General features: G+C 37.7%; 3 protein-coding genes across 4 annotated transcripts; all 3 read left to right on the forward strand.

The window, feature by feature from the left end:
* The first annotated feature begins 385 nt into the window (after nt 1–385).
* Nucleotides 386–4,450, forward strand: LOC116022381 (pentatricopeptide repeat-containing protein At1g74750). The gene is made up of 2 exons (XM_031263090.1): nt 386–555; nt 1,592–4,450. The coding sequence occupies exon 2, from the start codon at nt 1,595–1,597 to the stop codon at nt 4,193–4,195; it is 2,601 nt and encodes an 866-aa protein (XP_031118950.1). The 5' UTR covers nt 386–555; nt 1,592–1,594; the 3' UTR covers nt 4,196–4,450.
* Nucleotides 4,451–4,799: 349 nt separating this feature from the next.
* LOC116022690 lies at nt 4,800–14,221 on the forward strand. 2 transcript variants are annotated; one of them, XM_031263517.1, is made up of 15 exons: nt 4,800–4,842; nt 5,887–8,924; nt 9,002–9,130; nt 9,246–9,437; nt 9,540–9,592; nt 9,711–10,020; nt 10,191–10,275; nt 10,365–10,538; nt 11,196–11,392; nt 11,522–11,734; nt 11,852–12,115; nt 12,286–12,439; nt 12,674–12,807; nt 13,295–13,381; nt 13,487–14,221. In XM_031263517.1, exons 2-15 carry the CDS (start codon nt 6,186–6,188, stop codon nt 13,571–13,573), a joined length of 4,818 nt encoding a protein of 1,605 aa, XP_031119377.1. In that variant the 5' UTR covers nt 4,800–4,842; nt 5,887–6,185; the 3' UTR covers nt 13,574–14,221. The 2 variants fall into 2 exon arrangements, with proteins under 2 accessions (XP_031119377.1, XP_031119376.1); XM_031263516.1 differs by lacking the exon at nt 4,800–4,842 and having other exon boundaries at nt 5,859–8,924.
* Nucleotides 14,222–16,094: 1,873 nt separating this feature from the next.
* LOC116022818 (protein EARLY FLOWERING 5) lies at nt 16,095–20,424 on the forward strand. Its single transcript, XM_031263700.1, has 9 exons — nt 16,095–16,310; nt 16,849–16,942; nt 17,310–17,395; nt 17,876–17,925; nt 18,023–18,095; nt 18,193–18,274; nt 18,375–18,796; nt 18,924–19,412; nt 19,870–20,424. The coding sequence occupies exons 1-9, from the start codon at nt 16,230–16,232 to the stop codon at nt 20,089–20,091; spliced, it is 1,599 nt and encodes a 532-aa protein (XP_031119560.1). The 5' UTR covers nt 16,095–16,229; the 3' UTR covers nt 20,092–20,424.
* Nucleotides 20,425–20,462: the final 38 nt, after the last annotated feature.

Genomic DNA, 20,462 nt, shown 5'->3' on the forward strand with positions numbered 1-20,462 from the left:
CACAAATAATGCGTGAAGGCACAACCACGTAGCACCTAATACAAACACAAAAATATTTAACAATACTTAAATTACATACTTCTACGCATATATCCTTTTATAGTTAAAAACATTATAAATGAATTACAATTTGCAATACAAAAAGTTCATACAATAAATAATAATTGAAACGGGGCAAAAACTTGTGCCAAAACATCTTATGAATTTGGATATGTAAGACATGTGAGATCAAGATAAAATATAATATTTATATTAATCAATATAATACTAAATTATTATTAAAATATTACATTTCATATTCATCCACTCATTGAAAAAAAAAAAAAAAAAAAAACAGAGAGAAAGTCAGTCATTCAGACTCCAAGAGTCACCACACGGTGTAGCCTGCACCCAAATTAGTTGGAAACTCAAACGGGGCGACGGCATAGAGAGGGAGTCAGAGAACAGCCGCCCTCTCTCTCTAACCTTCTCTCTCGAATATAGTTTTAATTTCTGCACCCTTTTCTTCTCTTCATCAATCTTCGTTTCCGGTGGCTCATATATACACCATCTCAGGTACTTCCATTTTTGTTTTTGACTCTTCTTCTTTGACTTGGTTTTTCGTTTTTTCTGGTGGCTGAATTTCAGCTGCTACTGTGGCGAGTTTCCGGCCTCTTGATTTTAATGCATTTATAAATTATAATGGGTGGTGGGTTTTGTTTGCCTACTCTTCTTCTTTCACTCGATTATTCGTTTGTCTTGTTGTTCAACTAGTTCTTGGTTAAGCTGTGTATGCTTTTTGGTTTTGGTTTTTGCAATTTTGAATGTGGGATGTTTTTATTATCTGCTGAACCCTATAAAAGCGGAGTTTTTTGTTTTTGTTTTTGTAATTTAGAATGTGGTGATTTCCTATTGTGTATTGATTGCAGCAAAGATCATAACTGTATATGTTTTTTTTTTTCTGGAATCAGATGTGTAAAGGTTAAAGTTTTTCCTAGAGTTTTGTTGTATCCGTAGATGAAATGGGTAATTTTTCTGATTACATTAAAGTGAGCTGGGGAATTAAGCCATTAATCATTCTCTGCTTAGAAAGAAAAAGGCCATTATTGAGTATCTTTCTTTCAGCTCTGCCGTGTGTGTTTCTCTTTACTATACATATCTATCTATGATCTTCTATAAGCTGGAACGGTTTAGACTTTAGACAAGCATAATTTTGAGGATTGAACTTAGATCAGGCTAGACTTGCAGAACAAGGCTTCTCTTTACATGTCTATAACCTTCAATAAACAGAAATTTTCTGATTACCTGTCCCTGTGAACCATGTATTAATCATGCACTAGTTGATTATTTCCTTAACTATCTCTAGCAGTTTATTGCTGGGCAAGTTTTGTGCTGGCAATTTATTTTTATTTCATCTAAATTCCCTCCAATGCCTTTACATCTTGTATGGTTGATGAAGTAAACTTTGTTGCCTCTAGGATTGTCATTTTACATGACTAATGTTTCAATGCTCTTGCTTCTTGAAGTGCCAGAGTTTCAATGCTGTAGTGTTAACTGTTAAATATTTAAGCCTAATAGATGTATCTTTGCTGTTTTAAAATTGCGTTTGCAGAGTATGATACGTGCAAAGCAGCTCGGCACCTTATCCCAATCTGCCAGGTCCTTCATCTTAAGTGGTACAAGATCCAGTGCAGCAGATGGTTCATGTTCTTGTTCTGAAGATGAGAGCTGTAATTCTAGAAGGCCTCAGACAAAGAACAATGTTCGACATCTGGAAATCTCATCCGCCTCAGTTTCGAAATCATCTGGAGGAGTAGGCTCCTTGATTTCAAGAGATGGTGTAAAAGCTGTGAACTTTCAGAAAAATGAGAAGCCTAACTACTCAGTTTCTGAGCCACAAGTTATACCTTACACTAATTCATCAAAAAGAGCAGATTGTGTTAGTTATGGCAGCTTGGAAGCTTCAGACATTATGCATTCGTCACCTCCCATTTCGGACCAGTTTGTTAGGGCAGGTATTGCAGCAGTCAATTTTTTATCAGATTTGGTACATTATAAAATCCCAATGTCGGATGGCAATGAAGTACTTAAATCATCACCAAATTGTGTGGTTGAGCGCACAAAGCCAATTTCTACTGTGAAACCCTCAACTGTAAAATCTTTCAGAAAGGACCAGGTTTATGGAAAAGCTCCTGCCATTACACCAGCAGCATCAAGCTCTGTAAATAATCCCAGTGATACAGGAGGCAGAGTTGAGAAATATGGCTCAGCAAAAGGCACTAGTTCTATTTCGAACAATAGCATGGGAAATTTTGTTGAAGATAGACATGCATTTGCCTCGGATTCGCATGACAGAAAGAGGACAGTCCCTCCAAAATCTAGACCTTATTCAGCCCGTTTCAAAACATATGCTCAGGCTTCCCATGGAGAGCATATAAATGAAAGGCCGGAATGTTTATCCCGGCCCATTCGAGAGACTAAAGTTAATACTGAAGTTGCTACAAGGGCCAGGCAATTTTCAAGTTCTGCCTCTCTTGTAGATAGAGTTTCTCACATTTTACAACATATGAGTTGGGGCCCCGAGACAGAAGATGCTCTTCATAAACTCAATCGTCCATTGGGTGCCTATCAAGCAAACCAAGTTCTCAAACGACTCCAAGATCATTCAGTGGCACTAAGCTATTTTTACTGGTTGAAATCCCAACCTGGATTCAAGCATGATGGTCATACTTACACCACCATGGTTGGCATCCTTGGACGTGCTAGGCAATTTGAGGCAATAAAAAAATTGCTTAGACAGATGGTAGCTGAAGGGTGTCAACCAAATGTTGTGACATATAACCGTCTTATTCATAGTTACGGACGAGCAAACTACTTGAATGAAGCATTGCGTGTCTTTAATCAAATGCAGGAAGCAGGGTGTGAGCCTGACCGTGTTACCTATTGTACCCTCATTGACATCCATGCGAAGGCCGGATATCTTGATGTTGCCATGGACATGTATCAAAGGATGCAAGAAGCTGGGCTATCTCCCGACACATTCACTTACAGTGTTATTATTAATTGCCTTGGAAAAGCAGGTCATTTGTCTATGGCTCATAAGCTATTCTGCGAAATGGTTGATCAGGGGTGTGTGCCAAACTTGGTGACTTACAATATTATGATTGCCTTGCATTCTAAGGCGAGGAACTACTCTAATGCATTGCAGCTTTATCGTGACATGCAGAATGCGGGGTTTGAACCAGACAAGGTAACTTACAGCATTGTAATGGAGGTTCTTGGCCATTGCGGTCATCTACAGGAAGCAGAGGTAGTGTTTTCAGAGATGAAGAGAAAAAACTGGGCTCCTGATGAGCCTGTATATGGGCTCCTGGTAGACCTTTGGGGAAAGGCTGGTAATGTAAAGAAAGCATGGGAGTGGTATCATGCCATGCTTAATGCAGGTTTACGTCCAAATGTGCCTACTTGCAACTCTCTGCTTAGTGCTTTCCTTAGGGTACACCAATTGTCAGATGCTTATAACTTGCTTCAAAGCATGCTCAATTTGGGCCTAAATCCCTCTTTGCAAACCTACACCTTGCTCCTTAGTTGCTGTACGGACGCCCAAACATCATTTGACATGGGATTTTGTTGCGAGCTTATGGCAGTCACCCGTCACCCAGCTCACACGTTCCTGCAGACCATGCCTTCTGCTGGACCCGATGGGCAGAATGTGAGGGACCACGTTAGCAGCTTCTTGGATTTGATGCACAGCGAGGACAGGGAGAGCAAGAGGGGGCTTGTTGACGCGGTTGTTGATTTCCTGCACAAATCAGGGCTCAAGGAGGAAGCGGGATCTGTTTGGGAGGTAGCTGCACTGAAGAACATCTATCCAGACGCAGTAAGAGAGAAAAGTTCCTCTTACTGGCTTATTAATCTTCACGTGATGTCTGAAGGAACTGCCGTGACTGCTCTGTCAAGGACACTTGCCTGGTTCCGGCAACAGATACTTGTCTCGGGGATTCACCCTAGCCGCATTGATATAGTAACCGGTTGGGGGCGAAGGAGTCGGGTGACAGGGACATCACTGGTGAGACAGGCCGTGCAGGAGTTGCTTGACATATTCAGGTTTCCATTTTTTACAGAAAACGGGAATTCTGGGTGCTTTGTCAGCTGTGGAGAGCCCCTCAATACATGGTTGGTCCAGCCATACGTTGAACGAATGCATTTGCTGTAATCTATGATGTCTAGGCTTCTTATTGTAAGAGGAACTAGCATTTAGTTAGTTTATTATTCCTATTATTGCTATGTGCAGAATTCAAGTTAGGTTTCTTGCTTTCTTGATCTTGTTGGCATCCAGTTTCTGCCATGTATCCTTCAAGGTTTGTTGGAAGGATTTTGATTTTTGAATACCATAGTTTTGAATGTTAGCCAATAACAAGTAGGCAATGCTAATGTGTGTTCAGCCCAACCTGCACACAACAAAGTGTGACAACTTCTTTTTTCTTTTTTTTTAGAATGCATTATCTGTTCATAAACTTATTGAAGCACAAAGAGTCAATACTGTCTCTACTGAGGCTACTTGACCACAAGATCATTAGCACAAAGTGTGGCAACCTCGTTAGCACGATAATTAACTTCTATATGGATATGATGATATATCGTCAATTATGATAGAAAAGCTCTTTTATTATAGATGATTGATTGCCCATGATTATGATAGAAAAGTTCTTTTATTATTGTTGATGGATTATCAATGATGATGTTAACGCTCTCTGATCGCTAATGACACATTATCAATCATGATGCAATAGCTCTCATATTGTAGTGACACATTGCCAATCATGATGCAAAAGCTCTCTTATTGCTTTTAACGTATACAAAGTGAGTTTTTCTCGTTCCCCTATTGATCTTTTAGTAGTCATTAGTTAATATTTTCTCGAAATAAACGTTTATCATTTAAAACGTTTATAGCTTTTTTTAATCACATTCAATTTCATGTCTAATTTATATATTTTTCCCATTTTTTAATACTTTTCTATAAATGATAAAGATTTTCCTTTTTAGTGCAAAGTGGTCCTACTGCTGTCACAAGTATTTTGTTTTTATAAATTTCACCAAATCGATTAGTATACTTCAATATACACAATTTATTAAATTAATCAGCAAAACGTTTCATTATTAAATATACAAAATTAAGAAAAGTTGGTCCAACAATGATATTTAGGCCAATTAAACTAAGGGTGTGGTTGGTGTGTGAAATTAAAAGCTTGTATTTTTCATTTTTGATTGATATTAAAATCCGCAACTTTTATTTAAAGGTGTATTATACAAAAGTTATTCCTAACAATCACGTATCTTTAACTTAATTCCATGTAATTTCAAAACGTTAAAGTAGAGCAAAAGCAAGACAATGCTTTAAGCAAAATATATTGTAATACATTTAATTTATAGCAAGTAGTATTATACAGAGTATTTATTAACGCTCATTGTACAATAATAATAATAATTTCAACTAATAATACATAATAAGTAGCATATTCTAGAAGTGTGATAGTTTAATACACCGTATAAATGTGACTGTTCAAACTATAATATCTTAACACACACACATATATATAAAGGAATAAAAGATGACGATGAAAACTTATAGTCACAATCAAAATGTGTATATTTGATAAATTATATTATATTTATATATAATAGCTCGCAAATTATTCCGTAAATTTCTGGTGTAAACAATACACATACTTATATAGTTATATATTTATTTACATACCTAAAATTGAAATTAAATATTTAATTTTGTATAAAAATAAGGACAAAAATGGTGGTATAATAATGAAATGAAATGTATTAGTCTGGCAGCTGGTAATCAATCTTGGAAATTCCCATTTTGCCTTCTTTCTAATTTCTTGCCCAACACAGTGCTTCAGAGTCTGGACTCCCCAACTGCACACCTTCCCAGAACTCAACCACCCCGCCGGTTTGGTACAGAGGACGGCGGTTATAGTATACGTACAGGATAGATATACGGCGGTGCTCCGACTTCCCGATCGATCATCTTCTTGCTTCCGATTTCCTGTGTTGCTGTCTTTGCTCTTCTTCCACTTGTGAGTCTTTTTTCTTCTTGGCATCGCATTGCGTATATATCTACGTGTAGAGACAGTTAGTTGTATATATGCATGTGTAGAGTGTATGCAAAGAAATTGATATAGAACAAATTGATGGGGCGCAAGAAGAAAAGCGCCGGTAGTAGCTCTAAACCCCCAGGTTCGCCGGCGGCGGGTGCGGAGGCCGCCGACGAAAAAGCGGCGCCGCATGCACCGGTCGAATCGGGAGACATTGCTCCGGCAGTTTATGCTAATATCAAGCTTGAATGCGAGAAGGCTCTCAACTCCCTTCGTATAGGGAACCATACCAAAGCCCTAAGGATGATGAAGGACTTGAGTTTGAAGCACTCTAGTTCACCTAGTGCTGCTCTGATTCATCGTATCCATAGCACGGTTTGCGTTAAAGTCGCCTCTATAATTGATGATCCCAATGCGAAGCAAAGGCATATGAAGAATGCCATTGACGCTGCTAAGAAAGCAACAACAATGTCCCCAAATTCAATTGAGTTTGGACATTTCTATGCGAATTTGTTGTATGAAGTGGCAAATGAGGGAAAAGATTATGAGGAGGCTGTTCAAGAGTGTGGGAGGGCATTGGCAATTGAAAACCCTGTTGATCCTGCAAAGGAAAGCTTACTGCAGGAGAGTCAGCTGACGCCATCCACTGCACAGGGTCGGATTTCGCATGTGCAGAATGATCTTAGGAATTTGATTCAGAAGGCCAACATTGCTTCTATTTCTACTTGGATGAAACATTTGGGCTCTGGGGACGAGAAGTTTAGGGTAATACCAATCAGGAGGGTGGCTGAGGACCCAATGGAGTCGAAGGCAGTACAGCCAAAAAGGCCTAATGAGATTAAGAAGGCAACTAAGACACCTGAGGAGAGAAGGAAGGATATTGAGGTTCGGGTGGCTGCAGCAAGGCTATTGATGCAGAAGAAAGAATTGGCCCAGTCACTGATGGATGGAGATAAGGGGTCACAGAAGGATGGAGATAAGGGGTCACAGAAGGATGGGGTTAAGGGGTCACAGAAGGATGGAGATAAGGGGTCACAGAAGGATGGGGTTAAGGGGTCACAGAAGGATGGAGATAAGCGATCACAGAAGGATGGAGATAAGGGCTTAGATCCGTCTGCAGCATTAGGGCAGAAAGGAAGTGAGAGAAGGAAGAGTGTTAATGTCAGGAGGAAAGCATCTTCCACAGAGAGAAGGGACTGGGTCAAGTCTTATTGGAATTCAATGACTATGGATATGAAGAAAGAATTGCTTAGAGTCAGGATTTCAGATCTCAAGAGTCATTTCAGTTCATTGAAAAATGGCTTGGCAAGGGAAGTGCTATCTGAAGCTCTACTGTTTTCTGAAATTAATAAAACGTGGAAACTTTGGACATGTTGCCATTGTGGCAAAAAATTTGCAGACCCTGAACTGCACATTCAACATGTCATAAGTGAGCACATGGGGAGTTTGACACCTAAACTGCAGTCAGTTCTGCCTCAAAATGTTGATAATAAGTGGGCCAATATGCTTCTAAACTGTTCTTGGAAACCATTAGATATTAATGCAGCAGCAGAGTTGCTTGAGAAACAGTCAGAACCTCAGGAGCGTGGTCCTCTTCATGAAACTTACAAAAGGAATGAAGTGGATCAGTCTAAAGATGATTTTTCTGATGATGAATGGGACCTCTCACCCAGAAAGAAGAAATTGGATGATGGACACGATGGTACTGATGTTGGGGGCAGAGAACATGTGAAGACCTCAGATACTGAATGGATCGACTTGGATAGTAGTGGAGGCAACAAGGCTTGTTTTCTCCCTGCCTGCTGGCCTATATCTGATGACCCAGAGCGTGCCAAACTACTGGAAAGGATATGTAGCGCATTCCAAGCACTTATAAAAAATAAATACCTTGCTTCAAGTCATTTGGGCAAGGTTATGCGTTTTGCAGTGGAGGAACTACAGGGTGTTGATCATGGTTCTCAGCTGCTTAACTACAATATCAATCAAACTCCCTTGTGTATTTGCTTTTTGGGTGCCCAAGAACTTACCAAGTTACAGAAGTTTCTACAGGAGCTTTCACAAAGTTGTGGAATAAGTAGGTATTCTGAGAGAAATAATGATATAGAAGACACAAATGTTGTGACTAAAGTTGCTGATGCTATGGAGAAAATAGTTTTCAGTGAAGATGGTTCATGTTTATTGTTTGATGAGCATTTCCTGCCACTCAAGCTTTCTCCTGGCAGGCTTCATGATGTGGTTACTGATGATAAAATTGCAGCAGTTTCTTCTAATATACCTTATGATAATCGAGTTTTACTTGATTCAGATGCATTTTTGTCCTGGATATTCATGGGCCCATCAAGTGGGGAACAGTTGAAATGCTGGTCACAGTTAAGAGAAGAGAAAGCCCGACAAGGTACAGAAATTCTTAAATTACTTGAGAAGGAATTTCATGACCTCCAGGGATTGTGTGAGAGAAAATGTGAGCATTTAAGTTACGAGGAGGCAGTGCAGGCAGCAGAAGGTCTCTGTTTAGAAGAGGCTAAGAAAAGAGAGCATGCAACTGACTTTGTCCGCCAAAGCTACGATGTTGTTTTGAAAAAACGGCGAGATGAGCTCATTGAAAATCGTCATGATGATGCTAATATAAGCCATGGGATTGAGGTGGATGCCATTACAAATGTGCTAAATGATGCGGAGTCTCTTAATGTCAGTCAGCTCGGGTATGAAGAAACTTACAGTGGTACGGCATCTCATCTCTGTGATTTAGAATCTGGTGAAGATGATGATTGGAGGGTGAAGGATTCATGTGTAGAAGTTGCAATTCAGAGGCAGAAGGAACACAACTCAGTTGAGGTTGATCATTAATTTTGGCTTCCCTAACTATTTTAACAATAGCATGTTCTTTTTATTCTAACTTTTCCTCAATGCAGCTGAGCAAAATTGATGCAAGAATCCTGCAAGTTGTTGGTGGGATGCGGCAATTGGAAATGAAGCTTGATCCTATATCTGGCAATGATTATAGGCGTGTTTTAGTACCCCTAGTGAAGTCATTTCTGCGGGTTTGTAAATGATTTTATCTGCTTTTATAGCAGTTGCTTACTTGCTCCTGGAGTGATTTATGTTTCTCTCCCCCTTTTCTTTACCTCTTTATTCACACGATGATAGTTCCTTCAGGCCTACTTGGAGGATTTGGCAGAGAAAGATGCCACAGAGAAATCTGATGCTGCAAGAGAAGCATTTCTGGCAGAACTTGATCGTGATTCAAAGAAAAGCTCTTCTGGGGGAACTGATAATGTAAAACATGTAACTGAGAAGACAAAAGATAAGAAAAGGAACAAGGACCATCGAAAAACCAAAGATTCAAAGGTTAACTAGTAGTATCAAACATTTGTTTTGTTCTTTTTGGTGGAATTTTATTCTCTTGCTGTTGCAAAGATGATTGATTCTGTTACCTCTTATCTTTTTCAGGCTGCTGTTGGGAATGTGCTGCCCATTCAACACCATGAGACTACCGAATATGTGTATGTCTCTCTATAATCAAGAGAACATTTTATATTTAAAGTTCAAACTTTCTATAAGAAGATTTGAAGAATACTGTAAACCACCTTTAATATTCTACAAATTTCTGTGCTTTGACAGCTCTTTTTCAGCTCCTAGTGATGGAGAAAATCAAGAGGATGAACCTGTTGATGCCGTGGGCAAAGATTCTCTAAGTCAGGAGGAGTACAAGCGTCAAATTGAGCTTGAAGCAGAGGAAAAAATGCTTGAAGAAACATTGGAGTACCAAAGACGAATTGAAAATGAGGCTAAACTCAAGCATCTTGCTGAGCAACATAAGAAAGATGTTACAACACTTCCAGAGAAGATGCCTGCAGAAGTAACACCTGATGCTTGTTTGAGTCACGAGGAAGATCAAGATACCAATGAGCAACAGAAAAGTACTAAGAAGGTGATTGCTTTTTTTCATTTTTTATGTTGTACACTTGTACTAGACATGACTTTTTTCAACTTTTACCAGAGTATGTGGCTTTGGATGATCTTTTTGTTCTCTTAGTAAGATGACTTAATAATTTTTTGGCTCATTTTAAGAGATTGTAACATAAGCCATTACAATTGTAGGAGTCAATGTTGCCAAAGAATGAATCTCCTAACATTTCGGAAGGTCTTCTAAAGAACACTGCCAATGTTGATGTAAAGAGAGCTGGTATAGCTCTTAGCCAATTGAGAAAAACTTTACTGGACTGGGATGATGCTATTACAAGTTTTAAATACCTTTCCTCTTCTCTTTTTCAGAGATTCATGATGGAGTGCCTGAGGATAATACTCTGATTTCTGATCAAGGGACTGGAAGACAAAGCAGGCGTCAGAAGGGCTTGACAAAATCTCATGGAGGAAAGCATCAACCTTTTTCTTCCAGAAGGGAGAAGAAAAGGGGTGGTGCAGTGATATCATCAGACCATACGCAAGGTCAGTAGAAATGTAAACTTTAACATATTTATATTTTCAAACCTTCTTTATGATGAATCCAATTTAAAAACTCTATTTAAGTGACTTTAAGAAGAAACACTATTTAAGTGGCTCGTTGCAACTTGTGCTTGTACTTGGTATAAACCTAGTTTACTGCTTAAATTTAATGGTATGGCACTATGGTTGAAAGTGGCAGGACCAATGAAGTTAAAGCTTTAATATGATACATTGAGAATATGAATGCCTCTGTATTGTAAGCTGTTACCCTGACATAGAAGGATAATATAAAAGCACAATATTGGTGCATTTGTAATGACATGGCTTGTGATTTTTAGTTGGGAACGAAATGGTGGTCTGCCAGTATCTCTGTGGCTTGGGGGTCAAGAAGAAAGGAAAATCCCCATAGTGATTTTTGTTTGTTTGTTTGTTTGTTTTTTTTTTATGAGGATATCCCCATGGGATTTGGGTTAAATATGGTAGAAAGTGGCTTCCAAATGCAATATTTGCATCAAAAGGAGTGTTTATAAAGTATGGCTCTGATCTGGTAGGAAATTTATCATAATTGCATTGACCTATAACTCTTTGGTCATTGACTTGAATGGTCAACTAGAAAAGATCTATTTTCAACGTTTTGACTATTCTTATCTTATTTGTCAGACACATTCCATGCACATCAAAAGTTGCCCTCTGTGCCTCATTCGAGGATGCCATCAAAAATGTCCTCGGAAATGAGCGATTCTAGAGTTTCACCAAATGAAGTATCCACTGGGAATGTTCCTGGAATTAATGTATATGGGGCTGGGCTACAGAATGAAATCGGAGAATACAATTGCTTCCTAAATGTCATTATCCAGGTGTGCAATAACAAAATATGTTGAACTATTCTTATGTGATATCGTGATGGATTTTGCTTGTGTTTTGTAAAACTTGCACATTCTTTGTAGGCTGTGGTCTCATATATTTATTTTTCTGTTACATTTCAGTCATTGTGGAATTTAAGATGCTTTCGAGATGAATTTTTGAGATCATCATCGGAGCATATTCATGTTGGCAATCCTTGTGTTACATGTGCTTTGTATGATATTTTTACTGCTCTGAGCATGGCATCTTTGGAAACACGAAGAGAAGCTGTTGCTCCTACTTCCTTGAGGATTGCCTTGAGTAACCTGTACCCTGATAGTAACTTCTTCCAGGAGGTAAAATCAGATTATTTCCTTTACCTTCGGTTAAAATTTTCACTACTTTAGTTTTTACTAAGAGATTTTAAACCCGTGGTCTAACGTCCTTGTCAACATGGTTACTGTCACCTACAGGGGCAGATGAATGATGCTTCTGAAGTACTAGGTGTAATATTTGATTGCCTTCATCAATCGTTTGCTTCAGCTTCTGATATGAAATCAACAGATAGGTGCATCAGCTCTTGGGATTGCACAAACAGTGCTTGTATTGTGCATTCTATTTTTGGAATGAATATTTTTGAAAGGATGAACTGCCCCAACTGCAAATTAGACTCTAGACATCTGAAGTACACAACTTTCTTTCACAATATTAATGCCAATGCCCTCAGAATGACGAAGGCATGTTCTCTAGAATACTGTTTTAATAATAATAATAATAATGATGATGATAGCAATAATAATATTAATTAGTTTGTTGCCATTGTAGTAATCTTAAAGTTGAACATATTTATGATCGGCGGGGGGATGTGGTTTTTGACTTAACAATAGCTTCTGTTCTTACCTTCCAGGTTATGCATAAAAAAAGGTCATTTGATGAGCTTATGGATCTTGTTGAGAGGATCCACGGCCAGCTGTTGGCTTGTGATCCAGATGCCAATGGATGTGGGAAACTTAACTGTATTCATTATTTCCTGTCAACTGCACCACATGTTTTCACGATAGGTATTACCTTTTTACTTTCTCTGGTGCTTCGGGTGGCTCAGGTTACTTGTGTAGTTATTTATTTTCTCTTGTTTCTTGTAATAAGGTGTGCTCCACTTTCACTCAATTTTCATGAGTTGTAGTATTGAGAATGTCAGAAATTGAGCAAAGTTGAATTTGATGAAATGCTGGAGAAAGTCCCAAAAATTCCCTTATTTATTTTTTTATTTTAATGCTTTATTTGTTTTCCTGCAGTAATAGGTTGGAAGAATACTTGTGAGAGTCTTGATGACATAAGAGCAACATTGGCAGCCTTATCTACTGAGATTGACATCAGTGTCCCTTATCACGGTCTAGACCCAGGGAACAAACATCACCTAGTTTCAGTGGTAAACCTCTGAAACTAGTGCAATTTTATTTGTGGTTGTGTGTTTTCTTAAGTCTTTTATCTATTTTATTACATTGTTGTCAAAGTGTGAGTTCAACTAAGAATTTATTTATTTATTTAGTTTTATTAGAAAAACATTAGTTTTTAATCAGAAAATTGATATCAAAATCTCAGATAAACTGATGCAGTGAATCCAGTGATGCATGAATGCATTGGAATTACATTTTGAAAATGTCACCAACATTTTAAAAAAATAAAATTACAAAAACCATCAATTGATAACCTAAAGAAGCAACACCACTGGTCCACTCTACTTCAATCTCTGCCTTGTCTTTCTGTACTTCCTCTTCAAACTTCTCCTGCCCTTCTTCCACTTTTTTCTCATCCTGAAGATGATGTGGCAATATTTGTTTATTTATTTATTTTTTATTTATTACTATGGTGGATGTGGATCTGACTGATTAATGATCCTCAAATATTAATTTCAGGTTTGCTATTACAGACAGCATTATCACTGTGTTGCCTATAGCCGTGATCATGAGAAGTGGATCATGTACGATGACAATACTGTAAAGGTAAATTTCTGTTCCATTGTCCTGTGTGTCCTTTCAGAGTTTTTAAAATCATTATGGATGTTGATCTCTAGGGGTTTATTGTCATCATGGATATTTGATTTTTAGGAAATTGGTAGCTGGGATGATGTTCTCACGATGTGTATAAAAGGGCACTTGCAACCTCAAGTCCTTTTCTTCGAAGCTGCAAAATAATTTTGCATGCACGGAGCAGTTTTGCTAGTGAGTTCTACAATTTTTTACCTCAAATTTGTAAATGTCATAGAAATTACAAAGCAATAGATACAGTTAGAAGTTCATACATGATGAAGAGAAGTTGGAGTGCTTGGCCTGGAAAATCATGGGTAATCAAGCTAGCATAGTTTCTGTAACCCTTGACCGTTAGGAATTAGGATACTATATGGGTTGTGGTAAATCAAATCTCTAATAAGGTGGTCTGGTAGAAGTACTAGCCCACCCCAGTTTTTTGGCGGCTATCAGCTGGGCTGAGTTGCAAGCACCAGTGGATATTGGTTGATTTTACAGATGTATACAGGAAATTCTCAGTAATCACTTCAAACACCACTTTGAAAATAAGAAAAGGAAAGGCTTTTGTATAGATCTGATGATGAGTCTGTAGTATCCTAGTCATTGTAGTCTATAGTAGGGAGAAAATTTTGTATGGAAAAATTTTGTTGTTGAATACCAACCTATCCTCACGTTTGTATGTTGCGATGGTGAGGAAGGAAAGAGACTCTGATCTGTTCTTCATTTTTACCAGAAGAGAATGTTGTGACTTGTGATGTCGACAACTAGTCAACTAATACACATGTTATTGTTCATCTATGGAAAATTGAACTTTCATATTGTTTTGTTACGTAGTTTATTTTTTTGAATACTACTAACTCTATACTTTATTACAATTAGGGATGATAATGGGTCGGGTGTGGGTCGGGGAGGGCTACATCCATCCACTCACCCCCACCCCCAACCCGCATCGGGTGAACTTTTTAAAAACCCACACCCACCCCATCGGGTGCGGATGCCTACCGCGGGTACCCACCACTTATCAATTTATTATTATTTTTTCAAAAAATAATATTTAATTACTTACACATAATAAAATAATAAACTTCATTAGTTATACTAAAACATAAAATAATAGAAATATTTCAATATAATAACTAAATTGTTAATTTTTAAAAATAAACTACGTAGTTTAGATGTAAAAATAATAAAATATTACCCAAAGTTATTGAAGCTTTTATAATTAACTATATATACTAGTACCTTTTCAAAAAAAAAAAAAAAAAAACAATATACTAGTACTACTAATTTTACTATTATATATACACACATATGGTGGGTCGGATGGGGTTCTAGGCGGGTTTTGTACGTAGAACCCGAATCCAACTCGATCCACCGCGGGTTTACATTTTTAAGACCCACCCCCGACCCACAACCCACTACCACCCAAAAAAATCCGATCCATCAACCCGATACTGAAGCTCGAACCCACCACCTCCCGTATAAAGGAAAAGATTTGATGCCACTGGACCACAAGGTCCTTGGCATTATGTAATTTATTTAATTTAATTTCATTTTTAGTGTTTGTGTTTAATATGACTTTTAATATAATTTTTAAATATATAAATTTTATATTATGTACTAATACTAAATTTAACACTATAAAAAATTGAATTAAAATAACTTTAGTCAAATCTTATTAATCAAGATATATCAAATGGGACGGAATAAGTACTATTTAACCGTGATTTATTTTCTTATCATTCTATCATGATTCACCTTGTAAAATTGACCACCATAAATTACATTTTTAATACATTAAATGTTTATTTGTTTTAAAGATATATTATTTGAGTGCTAAAGGTAGATGATTTGATATACTATCAAATAATGTGTATTTAATATACAAATAATAAATAATGTTCATTCATTCGTGGTCCACAATATAATTTGTCATTTACGTGACATTTGGTTCGTTGAATATATTGAGAATGAAATGCCATTTCGTAAAATAGATCTATTATGCTGTTTGGTTCAATTTTTAGAGCAAGAAATGGAATTCCATGTATTGGTCTATTCCCTTTATAATGTGGATAGTCATTTCCAAACCTCATTTAGTATTAGCTATTCCCAAATACTAACTCGTTAGCAATAGCTATTTTTTATTATTCAAAAACCACCATTCATACACATGTAGTACACGAACTAAAGAAACAACTGTTTTGTTATTCAATTTCTTTTTATTTAGAATTGCTTAATCAATAATATAATAATTTTTATTATGTTTTGTATTTTTTATTTTATAATGGGTGAGTATGCGTATACATTTTTTTTAAAGTATCTGTTCATAGCTACTTTCTCAATCTACTGAAGCATAATGAGTCAACAGTTGCCTCCACTGAAGCAGTGTTAACCGGGACACCGAATGCCACTAGACCACAAGGTCTTTGGCATGCGTATACATTTATATGTTCTATTTTGAATAGAGACATTTTGATTATTTAAATAGTATTCGATTATATTCGTAATCCAACCAAACAAAACAATATGATTTATCCTATAATCCTATATTTATTCAAATTGTGAACCAACCAATAGAATAATATATATATATTCACGGAGTATTAGAAAGCAGGGTAAAAACAGATCGGAGCCCAAATTGAAACCCGAAGAAGCCCATTAAAAGGATTCACCAATGTCAAATCGGGTCCAGAAATAAGTTGAGAATCAGAACCAAAGAACAGAGAATTGTTGTCCATTTTCCTACCCAATCGGGGAAGAAGAATAACGCGCGGGGAGACTCAGCTGTAGCAGGGAACAATTAGGGCTCAGAGCTCGCGGAGAAATGAAGACGACGAAGGGAGGCAAAGTCATGAACCCTACCGATGCCTATCGGAAGGAGCTTCGTAAGCGCGAATTGAAACGGGTAAGTTTTGCTCAATCTCCATTTACTTACAGGCTTTTACATACTCAGGCATTGGTCTAGAGATTGTTGGTTGGAATTTCGATTTTATTCCCTGCTGAAGGAAATTGAAAATTGAATTATACTTCCAAAACTTCGAAATTTAGTAAAAATCAGAATGCTGAAGTCTTTATTACGGAGTATTTTTTTATTTAAATTTATATTTGGTATATAGCAAAGCATATCAAAAGCTGTAGTGTGTGTGTGTGATATGGCTTGCTGCTCCAGCAAAAAAAGAAAATAATATTCTTCCTGTATTCTAATTTAGTTGCTAAATTGATTTGAACAAAACTTGTTTACAAGAATTTTATTCTGTACTTAACTCACAGTCGGGCATGAGGAGCTTTTCAGCTTGACTTATTTTTATTCCCATTGGTTGCAATTGTTTGCCATATATAATATATTTAAACTATTGATATGTGGCTGTTTTCTGGTTATTTGTTGGTTTTTGAAGTGTGAACTATGAAGTTTATAACGTTGATGTTACTCATATTTTTAACAGAATAAAAAAGAAAGGAAGAAGGTGAGGGAAGTGGGTATTTTGAAGAAAGATCCTGAGCAATTGAGAGAGCAAATTCAGAAGCTAGAAGTCATGAGTAAGCTAATATTTGCTTGTGTTCCTTTTAAAATTTTCAAATTCAGGTGGTTCAATTTGCTAAAGTCTTTAATAGAATATTTTGCTGTGTTTCTTAAAATTGAGAGGGGAAATTTCTTTAAGTTTGTTATCTTTATGAGATGCCATCTTTTGAATTTCTGTTCAGCCTTATGTCAGTGGTTGTCATTCTAAAACAATTTTTTTTTTTTTTTTTTTGGGTCTGAGATGTGCTGTTACGAACTCTGGCCATCTTCTATCCTTGTCTGTCCTAAACTATAAAGACCAGATCATTCTTTGTCTACAAAAAGATTGACAGACTATTATAATGGTGATAATCAATACAACATACTTTGTAATTTAATATGCAGAGGCGGAAGGTGCTCTGGACAAAGCAAGAAAGCACAAGAAGAGGCAACTTGAAGATACCCTAAATCTTGTTATCAAGAAGAGGAAGGTAATTTTCTAATACATCCACTTTGTTACATTTATTATTGGAACACAGCTCCCCCTCTAGTGGATGCTCCCTCTTTATTTTGATTTCATTTGAAACAAAGCTTTATTTATTGTCAGGATAATGGACTTCCTAAAAATCTGTTTTAGTTAGATGTCCCCTACTATGCTTGAAAGAATTTGTTAGTTGTTCAAAGTTTGTCTACAAGTTTAGGCTGCTACAGCTCTATCTATCTCTAAGTCAGGTGCTTGAAATTTCATTGCAGTCATTTTTTTTCTTTGTTCATTTCCCCTAGTACTTTTTTTTTTGGTTGGGGGGCCTGGGGGCTGGGGTGGATGTTAAATTTTTACTACTTTTTTGAAATGAGAATTGATATTGAACTCGTGCTTGTATTGGACTTTATTGCTTATTGTTTGCTTTGCATTACTGTTTTCTACAGCAAAACTAGTAAGTTCTTCATGGAAAGTTTTAACTTTGTGTCAGGAATATGAAGATAAATTGAAAGAAAAGGGTGAAGCACCAGTTATGTTCAGGTGAAGAAGCCTTTTTCTATACATTGTGAGGATAATTTTGCACTCTTTCAAGCTTTAATATCTGTAAAGAAAATTTATTCTTATGTCTTTGCTGCAGTCATTTGGGACCACCTCCACGAAGGCGGGCTACTGCTGAAGAGGAAGATAGGGTCAAGCACCCAAAACCTGAGGTAAGCTCTTATTTGTCTTCCATTTGGTATAGTAATTTACAGTGTTAATTTTCTCATCACTGCGTCACAGTTGTGAGTTGACAACATCTGGATGCAGGACTCGGTCTATTATCACCCTACACTAAATCCTACTGGAGCTCCTCCTCCTGGAAAGCCTCCCATGTTTAAATCATCAATAGGTATGCTATAATTTATTCTGTATCATGTAATTTGGTGTTGATTTTCTCTCTCTCTCTCTCTCTCTCTCTCTACCATGGGCTCACACATTTTGTTTTGCAGGACCTAGAATACCATTGTCAGAGGCTTCATCTAGTGGGGCTGGATCATCGTCAATGCTTGAATTAGAGGATGGTGGTTTACCTGCCTCTCTTCCACCTCCTTCACCTCCTTACCCAAGCAATGTAGATTCTGTAGATGGTTCAATGATGCCTTCATCTTTGCCTTTACCTCCTCCACCTCCTATGCCTCCAAAACCCGCAACGGCAGACTTGGACGCATCATTGCCAACACCTCCTTTGCCACCACCTCCTCCTGGACCCCCACCAAAGGAACATGGAGGAATTCACTCGTCACTCCCCCCACCACCACCCCCACCATTCCACCATTCTGCTCAACCTCCTCCACCGGGTATTGGTGGAAATGAACTGGGAAAAAATCAGTCTGGGAAAGTGGAGGATCCATCATCAATGGAACAAGCCAAGGTAGGTTTCTTGGTAAATATTTGAAATATTTAATCTAGGTTGTTTTACAATTGCAATAACATGAATCATTTTTCCTAGGTTGTCAATCTTTTATTGATGAATTTTCTCTTCCTAATTTCTATCATAGGCTTCAGTTATTCTTCCTCCACCACCTCCACCTCCTGGATCACAGTCAAGGTCTGAAGGGGCCTCTTCTGAAAATGACTCTAAAGCTCCCGCAGGGTCAGAAGATCTGCTAAGAATTGCTCCGCCACCTCCACCTCCTCCAAGGCAACAGGCTTTAGTTCCTGGACCTGCTATAATCCCAACTTTGCAAACTGATATGTTGCCTCCAGGAATTTCTCGGTTCCCTCCACCTCCACCTCCTACAGATATGAGGCCACCACCCGGAATTGTTGGCCAACCTCCTCCCCCTGGAGTAATGGTTCCACTAATTCCTAGGCCACCCTTTGGACCTCCACCGATGATGAGACCACCACTTCCGCCTGGGCCTCCTCCTATGCCACAGGATAGTACTAGGACACTCATTTCTCAAAAGCCATCCTATGTTAAATCAGCTGCATCAACGGTTGTTAAGAGGCCTCTTGCTCAGCATACTCCAGAGCTTACTGCTATGGTGAGTCACAACTTGTGTCATTATTTTGTACTAGAATCAAGGTGTTGGCATCTGTGGTAAAAATTATATAATATTCCAGATAGATTTTTTTGCTAAAATGAAAAATCTATTTTTTTTTTTATAGACATAACAGCCTCCATCTTCAAGCAGTAGCTGTCAATGCCTTGGCATATTTAAATTCATAAACTAATTTTTTTTGTAGTAGAGTTAAAATGAAACATAAAGCCCTTTAGGAGTTGTGAATATTGAAACTGTACTTTCCCTCTAAAAAATGATGGTGCACATTGCCCCTCTGCAACCATTTAATTTCGTAAATTAATTTGGTTATAGTTGGAGCTAAAATGAGACATGAAGAGCCCCTTTAGGCTTTGGCATAAAAATTTAGCATTTAACCATGCTTTCCCTCTCAAAAATTCCTTGGCATATGTTCTCTTCATTAATTCTTGATCTCTTGCAGATTCCTGCATCTGTGCGTGTTAAGAGAGAATCTGCTCTTCCAAAATCAAAACCAAAGCCATCAACAACAGTTGTAGCCAACCAGCCCATGTTTACTGCAGCAGTTTTGAAGCAAGAATCCACCAGTTCATCTCATCAACCAAAGCCACAAAGTATTGATGACTCGTATATGGCTTTCCTGGAGGACATGAAAGCTCTTGGTGCTCTTGATGGCGGCAATTGACCCAACCCAACAGATAGATGGAAACTTGGAAAGGTGCAAAAGAGGCAAACTAGTAGCTATGACAGTGTGTGTGATGGTTCTAGGAATTTATTTAATAGGGTATCATGTTATCCGATCTGGTGGTTTTCTTGGTGGAGGTTTGGGGGGGTAGGAGAGGAGGGTGTAGAAAGGACATTCTTTTCTTGAATTTTCTACGTTTTCCATTCTGGTTGGCAATCTGCTGTAGCCGGACAGAGTACGAATGTACTACTTCAGATAAAGAATACTTTAGTTTCAGCTTACAAGTTACAACTATATATTGTGAATGGGAATGAAGTCGTCTCTTTCAACTTACGACCTGGTAAAAATGTTAACTTGGAAAAAAAAAGTCT

This window comes from Ipomoea triloba, chromosome 6, assembly GCF_003576645.1.
Source record: "Ipomoea triloba cultivar NCNSP0323 chromosome 6, ASM357664v1".
Lineage (NCBI taxonomy): Eukaryota > Viridiplantae > Streptophyta > Magnoliopsida > Solanales > Convolvulaceae > Ipomoea > Ipomoea triloba.